At 37.3% G+C, this 19,045-nt stretch overlaps 1 protein-coding gene across 1 annotated transcript in view; it reads right to left on the reverse strand.

The window, feature by feature from the left end:
• LOC139975714 (uncharacterized) overlaps window positions 1-8,362 on the reverse strand; it is a 28,448-nt gene extending 20,086 nt beyond the window's left edge. Inside the window, exons 1-3 of the mRNA XM_071983817.1 lie at window positions 8,162-8,362; window positions 3,763-4,191; window positions 327-719 (exon numbers count right to left, since the gene is read on the reverse strand). Coding sequence (XP_071839918.1) covers window positions 327-719; window positions 3,763-4,191; window positions 8,162-8,279 — 940 coding nt within the window. The 5' untranslated portion in view covers window positions 8,280-8,362. The remainder of the gene's footprint in view (window positions 1-326; window positions 720-3,762; window positions 4,192-8,161) is intronic.
• Between the last annotated feature and the right edge of the window lie 10,683 nt (window positions 8,363-19,045).

Below are 19,045 nucleotides of genomic sequence, written 5' to 3' on the forward strand. Positions count from 1 at the left end.
CACAACCACGCCTTACGGTTCAGTTTCACGGCTCAGTGAACACGCACTCCGTGTCAAGAAATTCGTATAAACTATGCACGCCCTATACTACAAAAGAAGTCACAATATTCGGAGATTTTTCTTCTTTTTTTCTAAACTGAAAATATAAGTTAAAAATTAATCAAACACAGGCATAATTTCATAATTTGTTTTCTTTTCACCGAATAAGGTTATAAAGTTTTAAAGGGAAGGAAAAGTTAAAGAGCGAATTTTTCTACGATCCATAACAAATTCATATAATAGGATTTAAAGATTAGCCAACTTATTAGTTACTTTGAAAATCTTACCTGGAACTGCCGAGAATACGACAAGTATCCCAGGATTCTCTGTTGTACCGGTATCTGAAAATACCGTGTGCAGGGCTGAAGTACGAGTGTCAAAACTTCGTGACCTTAACTGCGAAGCTGAGAGAAAACCGGTGGTCTCGGCACGGAGGAGAATGGGACTGGATGGGTTGATCAGGTTGTAGATGAAAAAGTAGTCCGCGAGATTGACTATGTCCGCAGCGATGTAATTGACCATAACATTGTAACCGTCAGGACTGTCAATGTTAGTATAACACACGGCTCCTTCTGGATAATTGGAAGGGAAGTTAGGCGTGGCTAAAGAAGCGACTGGGTAGTCAGTGGTCAGCGAGATGGTCTTTGGCGATGACGCAGAGCCGCAGACATCGGCTTCATCTGGGGGGACAAGACAGGAGGAGTTAAACAATACAATACAATGAGACCCCCCCCCCCGCCCCCGTCCAACATCGTATTATCACAGTTAGGAAGTTAATTGCTATGATATATCTATGTAGGAAAGTATACATTTCCATCAGCCAAAAGAACACCCTTCCTAACTTTGTATCCTTTACAGAGAAGAACATTTCTGGGATATTTTTTTCCAGCGGAGGTGTGTGGTCCGTCCACTATATAGCTGTTGAATATGCATGTCATTGCTTTAGACACTTCATGTGGAAATTCATCATACTCAGTTTAGTTACGCAGCGCATCGGAATGCGGGAGGTGGGTTTGGAAAAGCGCAAATAGAGGGTGGGGAAAGAAAATAGAGAGCAAGAAGGGCAACTGGGAAAGGGAAAATGAGAAGGGAAATTGACTGACTTTTGTCATATTCTTTCTAAAGGCGTATTTGTTGGACGCGGCCATGAATTGATAATTTAGATCGTTATATAGCAAACTCATAACCAATGTTTGTGAGAAAACTGCTCTTAATATTTCATCGCACCAATTGAGTACCGTATACCTTGACTAATATTCTTAATTTCTAACTGAATTAGCTGGAAATTGTCAGTTTCATTCAAATGTTATTTCATGACTTTGATCAAACAGCAGTAATTATCGCTACGTATTGTTTTGTACCAAAGAAACTTGATATTAACCATATATTCAAAACTTATAAGATCGGCATAATAAAGAAAAATAAACTTCAAAATTTCAAAAATATTAATTTATGAAATTATTAAAAGCCCGATTGTGCATTACATTGTAAACATGACCTAACCAAATCTTCACTCTGCAAATCGTTTTCAATTTTGTAGTAAATTATCACACATCATATCACACCATCATGGCGATAACTATGCAATTATGGAACGCGAAAAGGACCACAACATATGATGATGTTAATGATGATCTAATTTTATACGATCATATACTAAAAAACTTACGTTCATGTACTAAACATATACGATGATGTACTAAACATATACGATTATGTACTAAAAAACTGAGATGTACATCAAAACATATAGGATGATGTACTAAAAACGTAAGATGTACATCAAAACATATACGATCATGTACTGAAAACTTGTGATGATGATGAAAAAGCGCAAGTTAAAAAATAATTGGCGTATGAATATTCATTATTGTCGTTTGAATACGCGTATGAATATCCATATATAAGTGCCCTAGGAATATCAAAGTTGATACTGAAGCCCCGCCCCTAATGGTTCTAAATGAGTTTACACTGAATATTCATACTCGTATGCATACGCCACATATGAATATACATACGCGTATGCATACGCCACCTTTTTTGAACATAACATTATCAGTACATGATCGTATTTGTTTTGATGTACATCGTACGTTTGTAGTATATGATTGTGTATGTTTAGAACATGATCGTATACTTTTAGTACATGATCGTATATGTTTGGTACATGATCGTAAATTTTTAGTACATGATCGTGTATTTCTAGTACATGTTCGTAAGTTTTCAGTACGTGATCGTATAAAATTAGATCATCATTAACATCATCATATGCTGTGGTCCTTTTCGCGTTCCATATGCAATGGCCATAGGCCGGGCTGCGAAATTATTTTTCCCACTTCGACGCGGCCACATGGGCGTGGCTTATGAAATACGTCACAGGCCGGCAAGTTTGTGACTTCGACTTCGAGCTCTTACGTATAGCTCTTTAATAATATACTGAGCTAATATACTCAGGCCTAATATACTCAGGCCTAAGACATGACTTCATGAGATCCATGATGATGTGCGACTGCTCCTCCCAGTCAATCGGGTCTTATTGCGCTCTTGAGGTAAATTCCATCACAAAATCAAACTGTGTTTGTTTATTAGATGTGTTATGAACCTCCCGTGTCTGGAAAAGTTTGGAGAAAAACCTCCCGTGACAGCAGGGTCTGGAAAAGGTATAAATGAACCTCCCGTGGTATTGATTATTACACTTCATATTACACCAGGTGGGCCCACTGACCTTTCAATGCTAGAAACCTACAAAGATACATGTATTGTATTGTGCCCATATTGTTTTATCCATCATTCTAAATTATTTGTTCATTTATAAATGAACCCCCTTTTAAACGGCAGTAAGGAGCCTACCTGCTTTCATCATTAGTTTACGTACGCTACTGGGTATTGTTACGGACTTGAAATATTCTACCCATTTGATTAAACAGTTGTCACTTGCGTCTGTATTAACTATAACCAGGGAGCTGTTACTGTTAGAGTAGCAGCTCCCTGCTATAACTATGCCTAAATAGCAATGTCCCTCTGTACTATACTATTTATTGTACTGGTACGTGTACTAGAATCCCTGACATGTAACTTAATTGAGAACTTTCAGCACCCAAACAAACACCCGAGAGATATCACTGCATAGTCTGTGACGTGGACCAATAAGCCGTAACAACGACCGATAGTCCACGCCCATTATGCTAATATTGCCGCGTCGAAGTGGGAAAAATAATTTCGCGGCCGGGCTACATATTTTCACCATGTAAACTACCATTACGTAATATGCGTGTGTGTCTGTATGTGGCTCTGTCAACGTTCCCACGGCATGCAGGCACTTCCAGGCAGAACCGTTCGAAGGACATATTACACGGAAACAAAAATCCTCGAGTCAATAATTGAACAGTTTGCAATTTAGAGTTTAGCGAAAATTGTTCACTGTGTAGGCTACTTTTTTTTTTAAATATTACGTATTGTGGCCAAGACATCGGCTGAGCATGCGTCCAATCAATATGTTGAAATTGCCGTTGCGTTTGTAAAGAACACATACCGTGATATGGTTACAAAATTTCTCTCATCGACTAGGCTATATTTTGGTAAAAATGTACATCATAGTGATTGAGTGATTTATTAATACATAATAGCACGGCCAAAAAAGAAATATGTTTACACACTGTCGAGATTGAATGCTTTAAGAGAACATTTATTCTGTTTCTCGTCTTCAAATCAAAATGTTCTTACCCATCGCATATATCACGACTCTAAAGGTGAACCCGGAAAGGGAGGCACCACCGCCTCCGGAATTGAACGTTATTATTACCGCTTCAGAAGGCCCCGAGTTAGAAACTGTGCCATGTTCTGGGCTTGTATAAAGATCGTCCAAAAAACCCGAATATGAGGCGGTCTGTGTTACTGAATTTTCTACGAAGGCAACTGAAATCGTGTCCGCGCCGTTGGCCACACCATCGGTAACGGCGTTAACAGCAATACCGGTTGTTACCGTTGAACCAGAATGCTCTACTTGCCAGGTACATGTATCAGCGACGTAGTCTGCCGGTATCACTATTTCTACCTCTTGACAAGTAGCGGTTGGGTACGTTGACCAGTCTACGGTGATTGTTTGTGTTGCGCCACCACAGGAACCGTCAAAAGAATAGTCTGGAAGGGGGCCTGGGAACCAAGAGGACAAAATATTCATAGAAAAAATTGAAGAAAATATTTACTGCTTTAAAAGATGTGTAGTGAATTTCAAGGCGACTAGAATGACTAACTCACCGTATAGTGTTCACCTGTGATAGTTCTATTTTAACTTTGTATAGTGAGTTCTACAAGGAAACGAGAACGATTAACTCATCATTGTGTTTACATGTGATAGTATATATAAAGCTGTATATTGAGTTTGAAGGAGACTAGAATGATGAACTCAGTGTTGTGTTTAGTGTGTGATATTACTACTATAAAGCTGTGTATTGAGTTTGAAGGAGACTAGAATGATGAACTCAGTGTTAGTATTACTATAAAGCTGTGTATAGAGTTTGAAGGAGACTAGAATGATGAACTCAGTGTTGTGTTTAGTGTGTTGTAGTATTACTATAAAGCTGTATATTGAGTTTGAAGGAGACTAGAATGATGAACTCAGTGTTGTGTTTAGTTTGTGATATTACTATATACTATAAAGCTGTGCATTGAGTTTAGGAGAATAGAATGATGAACTCAGTGTTGTGTTTAGTATGTGATAGAAATACTATAAAGCTGTGTATAGAGTTTGAAGGAGACTAGAATGATGAACTCAGTGTTGTGTTTAGTTTGTGATATTACTATATACTATAAAGCTGTGCATTGAGTTTAGGAGAATAGAATGATGAACTCAGTGTTGTGTTTAGTATGTGATAGAAATACTATAAAGCTGTGTATAGAGTTTGAAGGAGACTAGAATGATGAACTCAGTGTTGTGTTTAGTATATGATAGTATTACTATAAAGCTTTGTATAGAGTTTGAAGGAGACTAGAATGATGAACTCAGTGTTGTGTTTAGTATGTGAGAGTATTACTATAAAGCTTTGTATAGAGTTTGAAGGAGACTAGAATGATGAACTCAGTGTTGTGTTTAGTATATGATAGTATTACTATAAAGCTTTGTATAGAGTTTGAAGGAGACTAGAATGATGAACTCAGTGTTGTGTTTAGTTTGTGATATTACTATATACTATAAAGCTGTGCATTGAGTTTAGGAGAATAGAATGATGAACTCAGTGTTGTGTTTAGTATGTGATAGAAATACTATAAAGCTGTGTATAGAGTTTGAAGGAGACTAGAATGATGAACTCAGTGTTGTGTTTAGTATATGATAGTATTACTATAAAGCTTTGTATAGAGTTTGAAGGAGACTAGAATGATGAACTCAGTGTTGTGTTTAGTTTGTGATATTACTATATACTATAAAGCTGTGCATTGAGTTTAGGAGAATAGAATGATGAACTCAGTGTTGTGTTTAGTATGTGATAGAAATACTATAAAGCTGTGTATAGAGTTTGAAGGAGACTAGAATGATGAACTCAGTGTTGTGTTTAGTATATGATAGTATTACTATAAAGCTGTATATTGAGTTTGAAGGAGACTAGAATGATGAACTCAGTGTTGTGTTTAGTTTGTGATATTACTATATACTATAAAGCTGTGCATTGAGTTTAGGAGAATAGAATGATGAACTCAGTGTTGTGTTTAGTATGCGATAGTATTACTATTAAGCTGTGTATTGAGTTTGAAGGCGACTAGAATGATGAACTCAGTGTTGTGTTTAGTATGTGATAGTATTACTATTAAGCTGTGTATTGAGTTTGAAGGCGACTAGAATGATGAACTCAGTGTTGTGTTTTGTATGTGATAGTACTACTATAAAGCTGTGTATTTAGTGTGAAGGAGACTAGAATGATGAACTCAGTGTTGTGTTTAGTATGTGATAGAACTACTATAAAGCTGTATATTGAGTTTGAAGGAGACTAAACTGATAATTATTCTGTTTATGTTATAACACTACTAATAACAGCTGTATCCGTTAGTTCGAAGAAGACTGTGTATTGAGTTTGAAGGAGACTAGAATAATGAACTCAGTGTTGTGTTTAGTATGTGATAGTATTACTATTAAGCTGTGTATTGAGTTTGAAGGCGACTAGAATGATGAACTCAGTGTTGTCTTTAGTATGTGATAGTATTACTATTAAGCTGTGTATTGAGTTTGAAGGCGACTAGAATGATGAACTCAGTGTTGTGTTTTGTATGTGATAGTACTACTATAAAGCTGTGTATTTAGTGTGAAGGAGACTAGAATGATGAACTCAGTGTTGTGTTTAGTATGTGATATTACTAATATAAAGCTGTATGTTGAGTTTGAAGGAGACTCGAATGATAAACTCAGTGTTGTGTTTATATGTGATATTACTACTATAAAGCTGTGCATTAATTTAAGTTTAGGAGACTAGAATGATGAACTCAGTGTTGTGTTTTGTATGTGATAGAACTACTATAAAGCTGTATATTGAGTTTGAAGGAGACTAAACTGATAATTATTCTGTTTATGTTATAACACTACTAATAACAGCTGAATCTGTGAGTTCGAAGAAGACTAGAATGATGAAATCAGTGTTAGTTTTATGGTATTGTAGGTTATAATACTGAGGATGAAGGAGGCTATAAGATATGAACCCTCACTTTTAGTTATATTTCACAGAGTAAGTGTAAAATTATACCACCAATTTGCAGGATTTATTTTCAATAGTGTGTTGGTTGAGCTAAGAATTTTGTTTATAATGTTATCATACAATATAAAGTTGTGAACTGATTTAGTTGGAAACCATAGCAAGATATGATTAAAATTCATTACCACAGCTCTTCACAACATGATATACAAACACTGGCCATGTATGATAGTAGATAACAAACTTATCATACATAATAATTTTCTCACGGACTCGGCCTGAAATGGTTTAAGGAAAATTGTGATTGGGTATAGGCCTATCGTATAAGGTTTATATAATGCTAAAATAATAATGATTGAAAGAAGTTGTTAAAAGTTGTAAAGCGACGAATTCACGAATTGACTAGCCAAGTCTGCAGTGAAGTATTGTATGATAGCTACATTGAATCTCGAAAATGACACATCAGACATCGACCCATTTTTAAAAGTGCAGATCTTGAAATCAAATTGGACTCGGTTTACCTGCTCTTAAATTTGGTAATATTGGATTTATTTGTAAAAGAGAAAAAGATACGAGGAAAATCAAGACACAATGTACTCTGTAATATGATATGGGTAATTTTCGGAATTCTCAAAGCAAAAGTCAACTTAAACGGTGCAGGTAAATACTGGATACTTTTCAGAATAGGAAGCCTAGATACTTATATTCAACCAGGGCGGATATTTCACATGAATAGCATTTTTAGAGGCTTCGACTCAGTTTATCAAGAAGACAAAACGCAAAATACACTGTATGTTGCTGCAGCGACGTTCACAGGATTTCAATGGTGGAGGACCGGGGTGGCGGGGGTGTACTAAATGTCCCCCGACTAAGTTAGGAAGGGGAACGAACCATTATGGACGGGTTATAGAGGATCAAAATTGCGACGAATGTGGGGTGTGGTTGTGAGGTCGTTGAATGCGATTGGGTGAATGTGTGGTGATGATTGTGCTCCTAAAAAAATATATATTGCATTTTGACGGTAATTTATACTATAAAGTTTGGTCTATATAATTAAGTCTAAATACCGGGTTGTGCTAATCAATACCGTCTTCCCCGACTGATGATGGGTCGTTGTGTAACCAAACTAAAATCGACAGGCAAAACACATATGAACAAAATAGTTGCAGATACCGTGATATACCGTGGAAAAAGATATATATTTCTCGTTTTCAAGAAAATAAAATTCTTGGCGTTACTTATTTTAAATTTGATTTGTTTTATCTCCTTGAGGTTGTCCTGTTTTGGGAGTTACATTATGATCATATACAGGAGCAACGACTGAACGCATCTCAATTCATTTTCGATACAATCAAGCCAACCCTAGTTTGAACTCTTTCAATAAACGTACGGTATATATTACATAACAAGTTAGTAAAAAGAAAAAGTATTGACTTTATACTTACATAGACTCGTTACTCCTGTTATGGAATAAACCTGCAAAAGGAAAAGTAAAATGAGTTTTACTCTGGCGGCCATTTTGTTCCTTAACAAGTACAACATGCCACTATAACTAGTATACATCAATGGACCAACAGTTTTAAGGTCGAAATAATATATATATAAGGAGCTAAAAGTTCTTTAAGGTGTGTCTCCCTAAAAGTTGTCAAGCTAAGAAAGAGCTGCTTTTAACCCTTTTCACAGTTTCATCAAAAGACTTCTTGAAGTGTGTTGACATGGTCACGCTTAACTTATTATACGCAGGAATCGACAATAGAAATTAGTGTACAGGAATATGAGGTCAAAGTCAGCACGTTGTCATATTGTGTTCAAGAACGCGGTTACTTATATATTATGTCTGTTTCTATGGAATTAGACCATGAGTTTTTATCAGGCTTTTTATGTCTGGTAAGCCGTTTGCAGTTGGTATACTCCATTATGATACCAAACAGATATGGCGTTCATATAAATATGTATGGTAAACACATCGGGTATGAAATAGTGACTAAATAGGTATGGTAATCACTTCGGGTATGAACAAGTATAACATCAGCTGGATGTGTTTCAACAGGTGGTTATTGCAGTTGCGGAAACATCAAACATTCTATCCCTTTCAAACTACCATGCCAGCATTACAAGGTTACCGTCTGTGTATGAATATTGGTATTTGTATAACTACCCCATTGATGAAATTGCAATTTAATGTGTGAGAGAATTAGGGGTGGATAGTCTTTTCGTTTGCTACAACAAAATGTTGCGGTTAGCTTCAATCCCCACACTCAGTTTCTACTATAGTAGTTTTATTTCGTTTTTATATCGTGTCATAGTTGAAGGATTTCTTTTAAAAATGTGAAAGTTAGAATATCTAATGGAAGGGTAGTCACATATTTAGTTTGAAGAGGCAAGTAAAAGCCAATGTTGTCCCGAAATTCAGACAGTGAAGTGACCGTGAACGACTTTTTGATAGCAATAATAAGTACGCTCGGCAACCAAGAAAATCTGGAACAAAACAAATATAGGTATAATGATTAATTGAGCACGATAATTGGCTATGAATAATAGTCAAGTGGATAACGTCGATGGTATCAAAAACACCTGGAAGGTCGTAGCCTTGTCCGGCCAAAGTACGGTTGGTTTTTCATCCAGGGAAAACCCACGATTTTACCATCTGAAATGGTCTCCCACTGAAATTGTTAAAAACAATCCAAATGAGCTAAAACTGTAATTTAGAATAACCACTAAACGCGAAGTGTAAGTTATACATGTACATGTATGGTATAGATGTATAGTAGATGTATAGTAGATATATAGTAAGTGAATAGTAGATGTATAGTACATGTATAGTAGATGTATAGTACATGTATAGTAGATGTATAGTACATGTATAGTACATGTATAGTACATGTATAGTATATGTATAGTACATGTATAGTACATGTATAGTACATTTATAGTACATGTATAGTATATGTATAGTACATGTATAGTACATGTACAGGGGCGGATCCAGGATTTTGAGAAAGGGGGGGCCGACATCCCGATTTAAGCACTTTAGTGATCTGCGTCCTGGGGGAGGGGTCTAGGGGGAGGGGCCCCCTCCCCAATGGAAATTTTTGGTTATTTGTGAGTGCTTAGATGCAAAATGGTGAAACATTTCGCCAAAAACTAGAAAAACCAGAAACGTTGCAGACACGCTTTTTTGTGCACATATTTTTTCTCGATAGACACATATTTAAGAACGTTCAACAGTGCATGTACAATGGATACACTATTATTGCGTCGATTCGTTTTTTCTTTTGCGCGAAAATTATGACGCCAGATTCACCCCAAGAAAAAACATAAAACAAGATATGTTCAATAAAATAATTATGATATACTTATTAATGAAAGGGGGGTGTAGGCGGTTTTACACTATCTAACGCAACGTAGTCGCCAAGAACCTTAAGTATTTTTAAGGGAGGGCCCGATAATAAGTGGAAACGAATCACCGACCGAAAAAATATCGGAATTTGTGGACTATTTCTTGCTTCCTATTCAGGGGCGTAGCGAAGGGTTTTTTGTTGGTGGGGGGGTGGAGAATTTGATTTGCCGACGGATCTGGAAGTGGTGACTGAAGTGGGGGAGGGGTCTAAGGGGAGGGGGTGTCCCCCTCCCCTTTGGAAAATATTTAGTTTTGAAACGTCCTTAGTTGCAATCTGGTGTATATTTTAAGTCAAATTTGATTTGCCGACGGATCTGGAAGTGGTGACTGAAATGGGGGAGGGGTCTAAGGGGAGGGGGTGTCCCCCTCCCCTTTGGAAAATTTTTAGTTTTGAAACGTCCTTAGTTGCAATCTGGTGTATATTTTAAGTCAAATTTGATTTGCCGGCGGATCTGGAAGTGGTGACTGAAATGGGGGAGGGGTCTAAGGGGAGGGGGTGTCCCCCTCCCCTTTGGAAAATTTTTAGTTTTGAAACGTCCTTAGATGCAATCTGGTGCATATTTTAAGTCAAATTTGGCACCGTAGAATTTCCATTTCGATATTATTTTTATGGCAGTCGGCAGAAGAAGAGTTAATTGGGACCAATTATCGAACTGTGTTTTCTCTTTCACCGATCGTTGAAATAGTGAAACTTTGTGATGAAAATGTTCAGAAAACTTTCCGGTAATGAGAAATAACAACATTCATTGATATACAAGCGAGAAACGTTAAAAATTGTGTACAATTCGTGAGCCGTGTCCTTAAGTTTTCCTCGGAGAACGAATGACATCTGCGATGACGTCATTCTGAACAGAGGATAATAACAACACGTTGTCACACGATAGCACGACTCATGGGCTGCGGCCTATACGGAAGCCTTTAATTCCATTTCTTTCACTGAGTTGCCGGAGATTCTGGCACTCGTCTAGCTGAGCCTGGCTACAGTAGCTATACTGACGGCCGTGACATTATCAGTTATTTGCCGAGAGGTTTTTAACTTGCAGGCGTCGAGTGATTGGATTGGTGAATGAGTTTATCAGAGGAAGAACTGGAAAATAGAAATAACCGATAAAGAAGCTCCCGTTCTCCTTTTCTCTATTCAGCTTTCCTTCTTTCTTCCCCTTCCGCTCTCTTCACCTTTTCTCCTTTTGCCGACAGACCCAAAATTTGCCGACAGCGACCAAATTATTATATAAACCCCCCCCCCCCCCCCCGCTCGCTACGCCCCTGCATGCGGAATTATCCAAACTGTTTCCAAAAGAACCGGTTCTAGCCTATACAAAAGGGCCCCAAATCTCAAAGGTTTACTTGTTAACTCAAGGTTTCATACTAACGAAGAATCAGCTGACTCTCAAGGTTCACACGAAGCTCTTTTAGATGCTCTTATAGCTGCACTATGAGTCCATAAAAACTCGTGCACAGAAAATAGATGCAGTTTGAGAACGAGACGCCCAGGCCGAATATAAAATATTCAAATGCTACTACTGATGAAGCTCTGCAGAAACCGGTCTAGTTGGTCATAAGAACCTACACTAGTCTCTCCTACTATTAACAGTACACTCAATTCACCTAATAGGTGCAATTATGTTCCACCACGAGGAGCATGCTATAAGTTCATGTTCCTCGGGCCCTCCCTTAAAAATACTTCAGGTTCTTGGTGACTACGTTGCGTTAGATAGTGTAAAACCGCCTACACCCCGTTTCATTCAGATAATTATGATATACTTGCTAACTGTGCATTGATTTTCCCTGACAGTTATAGTCAGCACTATAGTACTGAGCCGTATCTAATTAATACGTGATGTCGCGTAGGCCTGGTAATTGCCTTAGTTTCAAATTTGGAATAAAAACGATCGCGTTTCAGGGAAGAGCAGCTGGATATATATTAGGCTTTTCTTTCACCAAGGTATGCCTATTAGGAATTTGAAGTACTCTCACATAAAAAACGCAACTGATTTTCCAAAAAGGGGGGGCCGGGGCCGGGTCGGCCCCCCCTGGATCCGCCCCTGATGTATAGTACATGTAGTGACATACGTAGTACATGTATGTTATTATCCGATGTTCACCAGCTATGAGTGTTGGCTGATATGTTTCAATCGGAGTTGTTCTCAAGTCGTCCAGGAGTGTTCAAGCAGGGAGTTGTTCCATAACAACTCCCTGGTTCAAGTATACTTCAAAGAATCTCTGACGAGGTTGATCGTTGGGGTATATAGTTTATGTAATTTATTAAGTCGATAGGAAAACCATGTATTTGTTCAGTTTGTGACAATTCGTAAGAGTGTCGTGACATTACATACCAGATATCATAGTGTAAGCTTTACTTTACTACAAAAACTAATTTATAGGAGTGTTTTTTTAACTGGTAATTGAATGCAATATAAAACGCAATATTTCATATACATATCAATCCATTATCGTGTTGTATTGTGAAGTAGTTGATCAGACCCGGATTCTTACTTTTCCACTTTCGGTATACTAGAACACCATGGATAGCATGAATTTTGCTGAGTATATAGGGGACAGGGAGAGGTTTCACTATTGATAGTGTAATTCTCTAAGTGGATGCATACTGCAAAAGGGAAAGGTACGTCGGGTAAAATCTCAACGCTAGTTTGTAATCTCTTGTAAGATATTTTACGCAGAACAACCCCTCATAAATAGTCAAGGGGGGGGGGGGATCTTCACTGTCACATTTGCTTGTGAAACTGACCTATGATGTCTTGGTCCATCGTTCTCTACGTATATACAGTACGCTCTAGATATATATATATATATATATATATATATATATATATATATATATATATATATTTATATATATATATATATATATATATATATATATATATATATATATATATATATATATATATATATATATATATATATATTTATATATATATATATATATATATATATATATATATATATATATATATATATATATATATATATATATATATATATATATATATATTTATCATGTCTGTATACCCATCCGATCCCCATGCCTTTATCAGTTAAACCTGGTAAAGATGAGTAACCGTTAATCAGTTAATAGACTGCTACGTGTTTTTCTTTATCAGTATGTGGAATACTTACGACCAGTACCTGCTGAGAGAATTAGGAAATATAACCAGAAAGTCAAAAGACTTAGTGATTCCTTGCCCATATGATAATAAACTATAGGTAGAAGATTTTCTAACGATCTGAAATGCTGAGCAGAAATGGTAAGTCTTGCAGAATTGAGTAATGCATATCTATGCAAAGAGGGTCGAAGGTCAAACAAACTTAACTTCTGTATAATTCTACTTATTCTGACTATAACCAACAATTGACCTTGAATGACCTTTGACCTCCATGAAAAACAATAGGGATTATCTTCTCATCAAAGGCTACCAACATACCAAGTTAAAGTTCATGAAACTTTTCTTCTTGAGATATTGTATTCACAAGGTTTACAGCCTTTGACCTCTGGTGACCTCAAATAACCATTAGCCTCCATGAAAAACACTAGGGATCATCAGTACACCAAAGGCTACCAATATACCAAGTTTAAGCAACTTTTACTTCTTGAGATATCGTGTTTACACGGTTTTCAGACTTTGACCTGTGGTGACCTTTGACCTTCATGGAAAACATGAAAAACCATGTCGGACCCCATCAGTTGGAGTTTCACAAGTTATTGCCCCCAAGAGCCATAATTGACCTTTGGTGACCTTGGATTATATAACGGTTATTTAGTAAAATGTGTACCTACTTCATTCACAATATGTCCCAATATATCAGCCATGTCAGACTTCGTCACTGGAAGTTGTTGCAAAAATTAACGTAAGTGGACATTTTTTTGCCCATAAGCAACCTTGAATGACCTTGGATGGCGATTTTATGAAAAATGTTCCCCTTGATGAAGTGCACTCCATCCTTAAATTGTTATGCACTCCAATGTACATACACAATGTTATTGCTAAAAAGGTATCAAATCCAACCGTTGGCACCTCATAACTTAAGAACCAGGTGTCCGATCGAAGTGGGAGTTAGTTTCGTCTATAGAGCACACAGAGCTCTATCATATATTAAAATATTGACAAACATTTTTTTCTTTGCCTTGTATCTCCTAAAATGAGCATATTTATAAAAAAAAACATGTCGGACCCTGTCAATGGGAGTTTGTTTTCAGCCTTTGACCTCTGGTGACCCCAAATGACCTTTGACCTCCATGAAAAATAACAGGGATCATCCAATCACTAAGAGTTACCAACATACTATGTTTAAAGCTCAAGTCAACTTTACTATTCGAGATATCGTGTTTACATGGTTTTCAGATTTTGACCTCTGGTGACCTCAAATGACCTTTGGCTCCCATGGAAAACCATAGGGATTACCTGCTCACCAAGGGCTATCAACACACTAAGTTTAAAGTTCAAGCATCTTTTACGTCTTGAGATATCGTGTTTACAAGTTTTTTAACTTTTGACCTCTGGTGACCCCAAATGACCTTTGACCTCCATGAAAAAACAATAGATATTTTTTGCTCACCAAGGGCTATCTACACACCAAGTTTAAAGTTCATGCATCTTTTACTGGCTGAGATATCATGTTTACATGGCTTTCCGCCTTTGACCTCTGGTGACCCTAAATGACCTTTGACCTCCATGAAAAAGAGTTGGGATCATCTGCTATCCTAGGTCAATCCACAGTCTAATTTTCAAGTTGAAGCATCTTGTACTTCTTGAGATACCGTGTTTACAATTTTTTCCGCCTATGACCTCTGGTGACCTCTCAAATGACCCTTGACCTCCATGAAAAAAGATAGAGACCATCTACTCACTAAGGGCTACCCACATACTAAGTTTGAAATTCCAAAAACTTTTACTCCCTGAGATATTGTGCTTACAAGGTTTTCAGACTTTGACCTCTGTTGACCTCAAATGACCTTTGACCTCCATGAAAAACAATAGGGATCATCTACTTACCAAGGGCTACCCACATACCAAGTTTGAAGTTCATCCAACTTTAACTTCTTGAGATACCGTGTTTACAAGCAAAGCGTCACATACACACACACATACACACACACACACACACACACACGCCATCACCATCGCATAGATTCCTTTCGGCCTTCGGCAAGGAATCAAAAACAGAAAATACCAAACATACAATCTTATAGGGCGTGCGTAACGATTGACTGGACTAACCAGACTACATTAAAGTTTCCTCCCCAATTATCACGCACATTTCAGTAACAGCATGAGAATCCGGTGGGTTAACCCAACTTGCATAAATTATGAATCTATATAACTGCCAGATACCAATGCACTTATTTAAAGACATACTTTTTTCTTCTGTATTGTTTCTTGCATTGAACCATAACTACTGTTGAATTCCTCTTTAAGCAGTGAGAGGGTGATACACATTAGTATGCAAGTATCGACAGAGACATGCCTTAAAAACAGAAACATGCATATACAGCTTTTCACAATCACTATAAATAAACTGTGTCAAGTTTCATATTTGACTCTTTACACAATGGCCGCAGTTTTAATTTTCAGAGCAACCTTGTTTGCATTAAGTCTATGCAAACATTCCATCCGTTTTGTCGCTACCAAATTCTAAAGATTATTTTGCAAGCCGTGGGAGTGTTTTGAAAAAAAGAAAAATAGAAAAAGGTAAAATCGTCACCGAAAGAACGTAGGGTTCAATTTTCAAACAATGAGGCAAAAGTTACCAAGTCACTCACTGACGTCACCAACGGTTACCATAATAGGTGACACGCCTCGCAAATTATTTCCTAGCTTTGTTCGGTATAATGACTTAAAATTCTAAAGTATTTCTCTTTCATATTTTCTGATAGGCTACTTGGAAATGTATACTTCTTAAAGGGTGAATAAATAGCCAGCAATGAGCCTCGCAAGACACACTCATCACCTATCCCTTCCCGTGCCATTATACACTGAGCACTCCTCAGTCCATATATATATATATATATATATATATATATATATATATATATATATATATATATATATATATATATATATATATATATATATATATATATATATATATATATATATATATATATATATATATATATATATATATATATATATATATATATATATATATATATATATATATTGGCACTTTCGATTTGATAAAAGTGAAGTCCTCTACAGTATCACTTAGTTTCTTTTCACCTCCCTTTTCTGAATTCTTTTCTATTTTCATTACATTTTCGTAAGTTGCTCCATAATTCGGGACGTATAGGCACTGGGTACCTGCATGTTGGTTAATCTTATACAGAACAACTGTTGGTTGTCGAAAAATAGGAGGCTCGTTCACAATGTAAACAAGAAGAGGAATATAGGTGTTGTATTATTAGAACTGTTTATGCAGCGATTTGACTCCCTTCTAGTTAAATGAGTCCAGCTGTGTGTGGTCATGCAGTGGAAGTATTACCCTATTAGACTAGTACTTCCATGGTAGGATATTCTACGATCGAGGAACTGGAGAGCATTGAGGATATGCTCTGAAACCATAAAATTCTCCATAACAAGCTACACTCGAATGACTGACGATGAAAAGACTAATTATCGTTTTACCTCTTTTGACGATATTACAAAGGATAAACTAAAAGTAAAGCAAAGTCCAGGTCTATGAGGTTGAATCAATGAACGGGTCGGTAAGATACAATAGCATAAAAGACCAGGGCGTGGTGTAGCTGTTAGAATGTAAGTCTTAAAAATAATCAGGTTCCAGGTTGAAGTCATCACCCCCTTAACCATATTCGCTTGACATATTTTGATGCTTTGCCGCTGTTTTTGAGCGGACTTTTGTGTTTTGTGGATTTGGTACCTTTGGTTTGCAAATTGTGACTTGTGATTGGTTTCTCGAGTCTTCCAACAACTTGGAAACTTCAAAACAACTTCGTTCACCATAGCTGCACTGCCAGTGGTCAAGAATGGGGGTGCCTTCACCTCAGTATTCGAGAAGGTGGTGAGATGCTAACATCCGTCGGATGGGAACATTAAATGGCGGTCAAGTGAGCATGAATACGTGCGGCAAGTTTACGCCATCCCGTATACCTCTCTGAACATTCATTAAAGAGAGAAGCCTTGGTATAAGCCGGTGTTCATCAACGATGATCACTCACATGGAGAGGGTTCCTAAGAGGATATTTTGGCTTCCTTATTGATCAATCCCTTTGCAAATATACGGCTCTGATAAAGTCGAAAGCGCCCATACAGATCATTCTCGCCCCCTCTGACCAATACCCCTAGCTCCGCCACTGCAACAGTGTATTTTCTATCCCTCTGTTTGAAAATCAATTAAACAGATTGATTAAGATTTATAATAGTTTCTTGTGACATTGGTGGTAGCATACTCGATATCATTGCCCATTGATTATATCATCGTCACTGTAATGTAGTCTCTATACTTCCTTTTAGAAGTTCTCACAAGCCAAAACCTATACCCCTCATTTTGACACGTTGAGTATTCATGACACCATCAATTTTTCATACGACCATAGCGATTTTTAGCTATAAGAGTGTTCAAAGGTTTCGTCATTTCAAGTGTAAACAACCTTCTGTAGTCTTTACACACCAGTGAACAAACTGTGCGCTGCTCTGGAAGGTCATGAAAAGGTGTAAGAATTGTCTCAGTTTTTGCACTAAGTGTATTTTCATACTTCATGCGCTTCAACACTCAAGTTCCGAAATTTATACTGTTTGAAAACATAACGAAAGAAATATTATATCCTGTTGCTTTTTGGCACTATTCCTGAAGGAGAAACACTTGGATGGATTGATATCATAGGAGTCTTAGGTCAGTGGTTAACGCCGGTGCCTTCCAATCATAAGCTCCCCAGTTTGAGTCACTCCAAGATTAATGTATAGGCCTATGTCGTCCAGTTACAGAGTTGTTGAAAATTGAAAATTCCTAAACATGGACGTTAAATATGAATCTAAGAGACTGCAGCCTTCGGTCAGCTTGCGGCTTTGATAAGCCAATGAGGCTTCTTCGCGAGTTCCTGCTTGCAGAAGGATCTAAAATACATACTTACATACACACATATACACACACACATATAGATTATATATGTCACCTGATGTCGAAATTGCAGGGTGGATAGACAGAAGCGCGAATAGTTTTCATGGCGCTATTGCACTTTAGTTTCATAAGAATATTCCTAATATGTTAATCTAAAATTAAATCTAAGTAAAGTTTAGGTTAGTTTTTTTTAGTGAATCGATGAGTGTTTGGAGCCAGGCGTGCAATTGTCACACCCATTCCTGGTACAGGGACCGCATTTAACGTCCATACCCATCGGACGAGAGTCCCAGTGATATGATCGTGTGTGATAAATGCATATGTGGCTGCTCAGCATCATAAAATAAATGTCTTCCTGGCCAACGTGTATACCTCAACATCTGACCTATAACAAACAAAAAAAGGTAAAAGAGGGAGGTATCCGATTCATCATCACTGCAATTCGCAACCAAAAACAATAAATTCACAAGAGTTTGGGCAATAATCCTCCCGGTTACTACATGTATATATGGGTAAATGAGAATAGTGTCTCATTAAGCCACGTATTGGATATAAGCTACACAGTCACATTTCGGTCGCAAAGAGTGGTTAGTCTGGCCTCTGGTCGAAGCACACAAAACCTCTTCACATCCTCCCGGGTTCGACATCAAGGGAAGCATTTTAAGCTCAGTGAAATGCATTGAACCTTAGCCCCATCTACAAGACTAACATAGCGGTAGTTTTTCGTGCGCTTGTTTGTAACATTGGCCACCACTTCTGCTGGTTAATTTAAAGGATATTCCGATGGTTGAAGGTGGTTGCATGACAAACTCGCCAGGAGTTTTCTGCAAAA

The sequence above is a fragment of the Apostichopus japonicus genome, chromosome 11 (genome assembly GCF_037975245.1).
Source record: "Apostichopus japonicus isolate 1M-3 chromosome 11, ASM3797524v1, whole genome shotgun sequence".
Taxonomy (NCBI): domain Eukaryota; kingdom Metazoa; phylum Echinodermata; class Holothuroidea; order Aspidochirotida; family Stichopodidae; genus Apostichopus; species Apostichopus japonicus.